This window comes from Sus scrofa, chromosome 6 (assembly GCF_000003025.6).
Source record: "Sus scrofa isolate TJ Tabasco breed Duroc chromosome 6, Sscrofa11.1, whole genome shotgun sequence".
In the NCBI taxonomy this organism is placed as follows: Eukaryota; Metazoa; Chordata; class Mammalia; order Artiodactyla; family Suidae; genus Sus; species Sus scrofa.
In genome coordinates, this window is record NC_010448.4 from 72,886,692 (window position 1) to 72,897,076 (window position 10,385).

Consider the following 10,385-nt stretch of genomic DNA (forward strand, 5'->3'; position numbering starts at 1 on the left):
GGAAGCAAATCCAACTGGGAACCATGAGGTTGTGGGTTTGATCCCTGGCCTTGCTCCGTGGGCTAAGGATCTGGGGTTGCCGTGAGCTGTGGTGTAGGTCGCAGGCGCAGCTCAGATCCTGGGTGGCTGTGGCTGTGGTGCAGGCCAGCAGCTATAGTTCCGATTTGACCCCTAGCCTGGGAACCTCCATATGCTGCAGGTGCAGCCCTAAAAAGACCAATACACACACACACACACACACACACACACACACACACACTAAGAAAAGGGCAGTGGGGTGATGCCGAGACACCCAGCCATCTGGAAGCATCCTTGGTGAGAACCTAAAAGAAAATGTTCACTGCTCACAGCTGCCATGATGAGGTCAGGGTTATCTGTGATTGATCCACTTCAAATTCTCCCCTGGCTCCAAGTTCCCCAAGAGCCCGCAGTGGCCCTTTCTATGGCTCTCAGACTTGGGAATGTTGGACTTGCCACGGCTCATGCCTCTCTCCCTGCTCACATTCTCAGATTCCACCTTTTCAGCCAGTTTGCGGATCCCAACTGTCAGGGAGTAAACACCCTCTGTGATGACCCTGTCTTCACTGAGCCACTCCTTTTTTAATTTCTAAATTCTACCCAGAGAAACGTCTTTTAGTCTCCCTCTTCCCCAAGAGGACCAAAAACAAAAAAGATATTTTACATTGACTGGATCATTCACAGGGTCCCATTAGGAAGGGCCAGCTCCACACTGCCCAGCCTCCGTCCTTCCTCTTTATTGCGATTTTGACCCTGCCTCCTTCAGAGAAGCCTGGACTTGAGGATGGAGGACCAACAACATCCCCAGTTGCATTTCCCTTGCTCCCCAAATAGGCTCATGATCTGACGATGTAACACCTAAGTGACAGCTTGATACAGACAGGAGTTTATTTTGTTTCCTTTGGGAAAGACACGACCATCTTCTGGAAGCTGTTTAAATTCTGGGACATTTTGATTGTTTTGATCTATCCAAAGACGTCCCAATAATGACGCTTTCAAGTTTGGTTTCTTTAGGTCCAATGTCAGGAATCAACCCTCTCTTCCTCCTCTCACAGCCATGGCTCTAACTCTCCGTATTAGTAAAACTGAATCCGTGCCCCCCTCCCCCATTTTCTCTCTTTCAAGAATGAACATCTGATTTGATCAAGTCATCTGGACAGAAACAAAGATCCAATCTGGAATAACCTAATCGTTGACCTGGAATCCAATCAGGTAGCACCTTCTGATTGGAGGTTAGTAGCTGGTAAGGGAGATGATGTGATCAGAAAGCTCTATAAAAGCCTCAGGCAGCAAAGGAAAGAGGCAGACACTTCTTCCTCTGGAGTCACTGTCTGGGTTCTCCACCTGGCCTGAGCTCTGAGTATTCACTCCACGACCACATCCCAGCATCCCAGCATCCCAGCATCCCAGCGGGTGAGTTACTGACCTCAGCTAAAGACAATCTCAGTCTATCTAGGTCAGCAGGTCTTGAATGGTGGCCTGCAGTTCAGGATGGCAGGGAGATTTTCCATTTTCACTCTTTTCCGATATATAATTGTAAAACTTTGGGTTTGCCTCTAAATGTAGTTAGTTTTTCACCTTAACCTCAAATATTTTGCCATGTGCTTTGTTTTATATCATTTTTAAATATCTTAGGCAACTAGATTTTATTTTTAGGGAAAACCTTCTGTTTGGAGTTTTATTTCTTTTTGGTTTCCTTCTTTCCCTTTTTTTTTTTTTTTCTTTTTTGGCTGCCCAATGGCGTATGGAGCTCCAGAGCTGGAGTTGTGACCTGCAAGGGTGGATATTTAACCCACTGTGCCAGCCTGGGGATTGAACCCACATACTTGCAGCTGCAGAGACACTGTCAATCCTGTTGCTCCACAGGGGGAACTCCAAGGATTTGACATTGAAAATATTTAGTTTGGGAGTTTCTGTGCTGGTGCACTGGCAATGAACCCAGAAAATAGTCACGAGGACTCTGGTTCAATCCCTGGCCTTGCTCCGTGGGTTAAAGACCTGGCGATGCCATGAGCTGTGGTGTAGATTGAAAACACGATTCTGTTGCTGTGCCTGTGGTACAGGCTGGCAACTACAGCTCTAAATCGACCCCTAGCCTGAGAATTTCCATATGCAATGGGTGCAGCCCTAAAAAAAAAAAAAAAAAAATTAGCTTGTGCAAATGACATTCATTTTAGGGCTACCTCCTTAATCTTTCCCACCCCTGTTAACTGTGGGAGCTTAGAATGGAGCCTGTGTTGTGCTATTTGATGCTCCTGTTCCCACAGTTTTGTGCTCCATGGGATGGTCACAAACTTTTCTCCAAAAAGATTGGGCTCGGCCTTCAGGCTTGTGGGACCCACTCCCCAGTGCAACATAATTAAGTGATGCAGTAATGGGAAATGGATGGATTAGTGGTTGGGTTTTGTCCTCCTCAGTACATGTGAGATGCTTGTTCTGGTGCCCACAGGGGCACAGCTGTGACTTTGTGCCCATGGAGCCCAAAGTGGAATTCAGGTAAACAGGCCCTGCCTGAGCCCTGACTGTGGCTCTGAGTTGGGTCCCCTGAAGTGGGGGGAGACAGATGAAGGGGATTCATGCTTGATCTCCTGAAGATGCCTTGTTGTCTGTAAGCTTCCACAGGATTCCTTTTGGAGAAGAGTCAAGATGAGTGTCTGGAACCCTCTGAGACTGCGGGACCTGGCAGGAATGAACCTGCTGAAGGATGAGGCTTCGGCCATCACTGCTCTGGAGTATCTGCCCACGGAGCTCTTCCCCCCACTGTTCATGGAGGCCTTCTATGGGAGTCACAGGGAGACCCTGAAGGCCATGGTGCAAGCCTGGCCCTTTGTCCGCCTGCCTCTGGGAGGCCTGATGGGAGGCCTGATGCAGATGTCTCACGTGGGAACCTTACAAGCCATGCTGGATGGGCTGGATGTCCTGCTTGCCCAGAAGGTTCGCCCCAGGTGAGTCTGATCCAGGCAGCATGGTAGGATCCTGGGCATTTCTGAAGATAATGCTGGGATCAGGAGAGTGGATGGCCAAGGGATGGAATAGAGGCTTTCTATATATATATACGTGTGTGTGTGTGTGTGTGTGTGTGTATGTATATATATATATATATATATTTGGCGACCTCAGAGCACATGGAGTTCCCAGGCCATGGATCAAACTGGAGCCAGAGTTGCAACATAATGCCACAGCTGCTGTAACAAGGGATCCTTAACCCCACTGAGCAGGGCCAGGGATCCAACCTGTGTCCCTGCCACTGTAGAGACACCCTCAGTCCCTTTGCACCACAGTGGGAACTCCTGGAACACAGGCTTTTGATGATGCCAATGAGGAGGCTCAGAGGCACTGGTTATTGCTGAGTCATTTTGGGAAATGCATTCTGCAACTGAAAGAGTACCTAAGATACAGAGCAGCTTGAAAAAGAACATGTCCTAGCCTCCTCCTGGGGATGCTTAGAGGTGGTACAAGTGGAGAACCAGGAATGACAGAAGGGGTAAAGGAGATGGGTGGAGGTGAGGCAGAGAGGGAAGAAGAGGGCAAGCCTGCACCTGATATCAGGAATGTGAATTAAGAGCACAGGTGGGAAGTCTGAGTGTTGTTTGAATTCTGATAATGTGGTTTGCAATTTGTTGTTTCCTCACAGGAGGTGCAATCTGCGGGTCCTAGATTTCAGGAATACTAGCCAGGACTTCTGGAGTATGTGGTCTGGAGAAAAGGCTCATAACTCCTCGAGCTCTCTGATAACACCACTGAATGAAGACCGTTCAAGGACAGAGCATCCTTTGTCTCCCTTGGAGGTGTTCATAGAACTCTACCTCAATGAAAGAATCATGAGTGGTCCTTTCCTCACCTACCTGATGAGTTGGATAGAGGAGAGAAAAGGTTTGGTACACCTGTGCTGTAAGAAACTGAGTATTATTTCAATGCCTATGGAAAATATTATGACGGTCCTGGCTCAGGTGCAGCTGGACTGTATCCAGGAGTTGGAAGTGAATTGCACCTGGCAGCTGTCCACCCTGGCCACGTTTGCTGCTCTCCTGGGCCAGATGAGCAATGTGCAGAAGCTCTATGTCTCCCCCATCCACGTGTCTGCACTTGAGGAACAGGAGCAAGAGCATGTTGTCCAATTTACCTCTCAGTTCCTCAGGCTGCAGCACCTCCGGGATCTCCATCTGGAATCTCCCTCCTTCCTTGAAGGCTGCCTGGACCAGATGCTCAGGTGAGAGTGGTCCCATTGGCCGAGTGACCGAGAACTCAACACCAGAATGTCAAAGGCTCTGTCTCCTGTGCAGCTCTGTCTTGAAGTGTGGTATCACATGACCTCACACATCAAGTTAGAGGGACAAAGCGGGATCAAGGCTCTAGAAAAGGACACCATGCTAGGAAGTAATAGACTAGGGTGTTGGGATCTAGTGAGGAGGCATGTGTGATTTCTTCTCTAGGAGGATGTCTGTGTTCAGATGACTCAGGAAAATAGGTCAGTGGAGGGAGAATTGAGGAGGATCAACTTCATTAGACCCGAGCATTACTAAAGGGATGTTCTGGGCTCACCATTTCAGTGACCACGATGAATTTATCTCAAATTCCTCCTCTGTCAAAGGCTGTTTAGTGCTGTTGATAAGGTAACGAATACATAGTAAATGCAGGATTCTGGAGATGATTGTAACGGAGAGGGAGCAAAAAGGATACTAATAAGTGGTAGAAGGTTTGCAGGTGATCTGCCAGTGTAAGTGAGCCCCTCAGACTGGCAATCCCAATTGATGTTGTAAGATCTTGCCCAGGTTGGTTGTCTAGGGAGAGCCTCCCCTGGCCTGAGATATGAGTGTCTGGGCCAAAGTATTGGCTGAAGGAAGCCTGAGTGGATAGCATTTTATGTTTCCACTCAATGTTAAAATTCAGTGATTTTCACACTTGATTGAAACAACATGCCAAACTCTCCTCTGAGAATGTTCGAGACATTCCATTGTCTTCATTCGTCCTCAATGAAATAAGTTCTACTCTGCTCGACAGATGAGTAAAAGAGCTTTCACTGTTCCGTGAACGTGACCCAGCCACACAGGGAAGGAGAACGAACTCAGGCTAAAATGAGATGGGGCATTCTGGGTATTGATTATTATCAGATGGTCAGAATAACCTTGACCTTAAGCATATCACTTGTTCTCCAACTAGAGGTCAGCTTCCACCCCTGTTTCCCAGAGCTAATTCTTTGTTTTTTCTCCAGGTGCCTAATGAGACCCTTGGAGAACCTGGCAATAACCAACTGCCTGCTTACAGAATCAGACGTGACCCACCTGTCCCAGTGCCCCAGCATCAGTCAGCTAAAGGGCCTGGATCTGAGTGGCATCACCCTGACCAACTTCAGTCCTGACGTCCTGCAAGGTCTGCTGGAGAAAGTGGCATCCACCCTGCAGGAACTGGACCTAGAGCTCTGTGGGATCACGGACTCCCAACTGGAGGCCATCCTGCCTGCCCTGAGCCACTGCTCAGAGCTCACCTCCTTCAGCGTGAGGGGGAACCTCCTCTCCCTGGCCATCGTGCAGAAGGTGCTGGGCTGCACCACAGGACTGCCCGGTTTATGCCAAGAGTTCTACCCTCCCCCTCGGGAGAGTTTCAGCTCTCAGGGTACCCTTCTTCCAGGGAGACTCGCCCAGGTTCGGGCTGAGCTCTATGAGAGTCTGAGAGCCTTAGGACGACCCAGGACCATCTGGATTAGCTACAGCCCCTGTCCTCACTGTGGGGATGACACAGTCAATCATGCAGAGCGCATTGTGTACAGCTGATAGCCCCATGCCTAGTTGGTTGTTTCCATCCAACACTTTCCTCTAGGCCCTTGGAAAATGAAATCTAGGACTTAGTTCCATCAGGAGGGGGAAATAGACCCATGGCTTCAAATATCAGGTCACCGTGAATGAGAAAATGAAACATAGCCCAGATGGAAGTGCAGGATTGCAGGGGACCCTGCTGACTTGGGGAGGTGCTGGGATTTAAAGGGACCTGTGTTCGTGGGGTCAGATATATGAATCTAAATTTCTAAAGGGAAGTTCCCTCTTGAGACACACATGTTGGAATGATCCCTGGGTGGATGGTTGTAAAGAAACGGTTATAAATAAAGGAACCCTCTGCATAAATTGGCCGGTGTCCTCCATGGTATATTATCCTGTGTTCTCAGTTTATCCCTCAGCAATCTCTACTTGAAAAACAAACAAACAAAACCACTGTGTTGTCCGTGATCTGAAACTCTACCTTTTTTGCGAGACCTTTACCCTGCCTGGGACACGTCTTACCTCTTTACACATTTCCGTGGCTGTTCATTGAGTTAGTGCACAGAACATGCGAACATACTCAGGGACCAATGAGCCGTTGGAGTGAAGAGCTCCTGGGCCCTCACGGCTGACTCAGGCCATGACCCTGGATGTGAGCATTCCTCATGCTTCTCTTGTGGGTCCATACTCCTCCTTGCCTGGGCTTGAGTGTTCTTGGAAAGGTTTTGAGTGCAGAAGGCAAGGCCCCCAGTTCTGGAAAGTGTTGTCCACACTGCAGATCAGGCAGAGCCTTTGATCCTCACCAACCCAGGCCCATCATGGATGGGTAGTTGTCCTTTGAATTAAATTTATTGTGGCCTGTAAAGACAATCACGTAGCTTTGAGCAAAATACTGAAATAGTACAGGCATTTAACATGGTTTTAGTATTCCTATACCACATTTTAAAAATTATATCCTTTTAGGGGTAGGCTATGTCCATGAGAGATTGACATTATTTCCATAACACGCCCTGTCTCTCTCCATAAGGAAAGATTAGTAAATCACATTTTGACATCACATAATAAGGATGTATAACAAAACACCTGTGGGTGTATGCGACCTCCTTGACTGTGGTAAGACACCCTGTTAGTCAGAGTTTTCCTCTGTAACCGTCAGGATAAAGATGTTCACTGGACAAAGTGTGGGCTGGGTGCTTCCCCCTGCCCAGTTGAAAATCCCCAAATAACTTAGAGTCCACCTTCCATATGGTATCCTCACTTCTTCCACCTCCTTGGATTCCATCAGCTGAAGTTCCTGTAGAATCGTATTTACTATTAAAAAATTTCTCTGTGTAAATGAACTTGAGCATTTCAAACCAGTGCTTCCAGGGTCACCTGCATATCTAAGTATATATTAGAGATTTATAATGGGAACTGACTTGCGTGATTACGGAGGCTGAGAATTGCCACACTCTGCTATATCTCAGCTAGAGGTTCTGCAAAGCCAGTGGCATAGCTCAGACCAAGGCATAAGGCCAAAGACCTGAGAATCAGGAGACCAGTGGTGTAAGTTTCAGAGTGTGAAGTCTCAAGACTCAAGAGCCAAGAGCCTTGATGTCCATGGGCAAAAACAGAAGGTGAGCAGGTACCCTCCTTGTTTGATTCAGGCCCCAAGGGACTGGACGATGCCCACCCTCCTTGTTGAGGGCAGATCTCTTCACTCGGTCTACTGATTTCAATCACGAATCCCTTCCAGAAACACCTGCCGAGGGATACACAGAATTAATGTTTTACCATCATTCTGGGCATCCCTTTGAACAGCAGTGTTCACACACAAAAATAAGCATCACACTGACCCTAAACAAAGGGCATTCACAGGAAGGCTCCCTGCTGAGGATTCAGGGGCTGTTGGTGTTGGCTCAGGGAGGGAGGGGATATTGGGAAGAGGGGATCTTAGGCAAGAGTTCTGTGTCCCTGTGAAATGAAGATCGAAATACAAACCCAGCTATGGGATATTTGTAGAATCCAATGAGATGCTTTTTGTACTGAAGGTCGTTTTGTTCCCGAACTAGTGTTCCCATAGCCACTGGAGAAGGAGAAGCTTGGGTGCAGGATGTTTCTGGAACCCAGGTCCCCAACTCCTACCCAGAGGTCTTCCCACACACTGCCCATTGCAGGAGGGGAAGAACAGTGTCTTTCTCTCGCTGGTGCAAACCTCAACCTTAAGGTCAAATTGCCTGGCATCTTCCTCCATGAAAGAGGAACCCTACAGAACCCACGACCTGCCAAGGGTGAGTGAAGGATTGTAGAAGAGGACCAGTGAGATCTAGAAGGCACAGGACCCCGCTTCAGGGATGCTGCCTCTGACTTCACGCCAAGTGATGCCCTTTAGGGATGTGGGTTCAGTGTTGCTACAGTTTTTACGTTTTCCCTAACGGACATTATAGAGTAAATTGTGATGTAGATTTTTAGCCTCCGGCCACAAATTATATTTCTTAAAACATTGTCTCAGAACATTTCTGTGGGACATATTTGGCTTTCAAGTTGCCACCCTGTAGCCTACGATATGAGAAAAGAGTCCCTCCTGACACTCTGACCTGACCCACAGTGACCCCAGTGAAATCAAAAGAGAACTCACGCCTTTGTTAAGGATCAGGTGTTATCTCTGTGGTGGCTCAGGTGGTTCGATCCCCAGCCCAGCTCAGTAGGTTAAGGATCCAGAGTTGCCACAGGTCACAGCTGCAGCTCAGATTTGATCCCTGGCCTGGGAACTTCCACATGCCTCAAGGGCACAATAAATAAATAAATATTTTTAAAAAGAAATTCATGCCTTTGCTCTTCTGGACCTGAGACCTTGGTTAGGGGGCCTGGCTTTGAAACCTCAAGTGGAACAGCAGCCAGGAGGACTTGAAACACACAACAGGTCACAAACTTGCGAGGGTCCCCAAGGCAGCTGCAGCCTCCTCTCTCCAGCTTCCCTCTTGTTCAAGACCATGACTACCTCTCACTTAGGACCATCTGCAGCAGCAAATTTTGGGCCCACAGTGCCCCCTGGTGGCAGGAAACTCAAGCTCCTCTGCACAGCTGGGCAAGGGGCGAGGCCTGGAGGAAGCCAGGCTGGAGGACAGGACATTGGATTCCGAGAGAACTTGCTGAATGAGTGCAGGAGAGAGGAGGCTAAAAAAGGCTGAAGTCTGCAGTTTCCAGGAGAGAAAACTGGAGGTTTTTAATCAGCTGTTCTATGGGAGAGTCCGTGTGCAATGGGGAACACTTCCTGTGTATGTAAGTAGCAGTCATGGCTTTCCAGACGGGGTGGGCTCAAGACAGAAAAAAGCAGGAAGTGCTCATGTCCTTGGCTGACCATTGCAACTGAGAAGTCCAGCCAAACGGGTAGGGATGGGAAACTCTGAGACCACGGGACAAAGCGCTCCTTTAGAGACTTGTTAAAAGCTGATGTTGGAGTTCCCGGTCGTGGCTCAGTGGTTAGCGAATCCGACTAAGAACCATGAGGTTACGGGTTCGATCCCTGGCCACGCTCAGCGGGTTAAAAGATCCGGCGTTGCTGTGACCTGTGGTGTAGGTCGCAGACGCGGCTCGGATCCTGCGTTGCTGTGGTTCTGGCGTAGGCCGGCAGCTACGGCTCCGATTCGACCCCTAGCCTGGGAACCTCCATATGCTGCGGGAGCGGCCCAAGAAATGGCAGAAAAAAAAGAACAAATATATATATATATATATTAGCAGTATCATTAAAAAAAAAAAAAAAGCTGATATTGACCCCCAGAGTCCTGCACCCATCCCCGAGAAACCCAGGAAGACTTGGAGGGAGGGAAACCTGCTGTGCACTCAGAGGAGTGGAAGGGGACAGAGGGACCTCCTCCCGGCTTTTCCCAACAGGCCCTCCCCTGCTGCCAAGTGTCTCTGGCCCCCATAATGAATCTCAGAACCAGGTAGGTTCTGGGGGACTTCGCAGGAGTGGGGACCCAGGAATGTGTCAGGACCCCAGAGCCCGCTGGCTCCTGACTCTGCACCTGGTAGAGGGGAATGGTCACCCGTACTGCAGACCGGGGTGTGTCCTGGCCCCACCCCTCACCCTCTCCCTCCCAGAGTTCCAGAGGCCAGTGGGTGTGGCCACCACGCTCTGCCCCGCCCCCCAGCCCAAGGAAGCAAACTCCTCCCAGCTCACTAGTCCGCCGGATTCTTGATCCCCATTCGCAGGATTCTTGATCCCTGTCTTGATCCTGTGAGTTTGAGTTTCGGCCCAGAAACAGAAACCAGCACTGGTCAGATACACCACATAATACTGGTATGGCTGTTCCCCTTCCGCTGTTCCGGGACTTGCGGATCGGCACCCTTTCTCCTTCAGTGGAGCCAGTCTGCAAGGGGAGACCACGGTGAGGTGCCTCATATGAGAAACAGTATGTAAATGCAGACCCTGTTCCATCCACTTCCTCACACCACATCTCGAATAGCTCAAAGGCTACCCTCTCCCTACGGTCCCTGTACCTGCCAGGTTCACACCCTTATCTCCCAGAGATGCAGGAAAAAGGAAAGGGTGTGAGGAAAAGGATGAAGGAGCCCCAGAGGAAGTGGCATTCACGGAACCCTCGTGGAATTTGGGACATTACGGAGACAGAG

General features: G+C 49.2%; 1 protein-coding gene across 1 annotated transcript; it reads left to right on the top strand.

Annotated features, from left to right (window-relative positions):
* Positions 2,665 to 5,789, top strand: LOC100625127 (melanoma antigen preferentially expressed in tumors-like). The gene is made up of 3 exons (XM_003356152.1): positions 2,665 to 2,963; positions 3,653 to 4,228; positions 5,231 to 5,789. Exons 1-3 carry the CDS (start codon positions 2,665 to 2,667, stop codon positions 5,787 to 5,789), a joined length of 1,434 nt encoding a protein of 477 aa, XP_003356200.1.

Excerpts from the sequence above, each read along its gene's own strand:
- LOC100625127 (XM_003356152.1), top strand. The coding sequence starts at position 2,665 with ATGAGTGTCTGGAACCCTCTGAGACTGCGGGACCTGGCAGGAATGAAC. Across the intron at positions 2,964-3,652 it reads GCCCAGAAGGTTCGCCCCAG|GAGGTGCAATCTGCGGGTCC; the intron begins GTGAGTCTGATC and ends GTTTCCTCACAG. Across the intron at positions 4,229-5,230 it reads TGCCTGGACCAGATGCTCAG|GTGCCTAATGAGACCCTTGG; the intron begins GTGAGAGTGGTC and ends TTTTTTCTCCAG.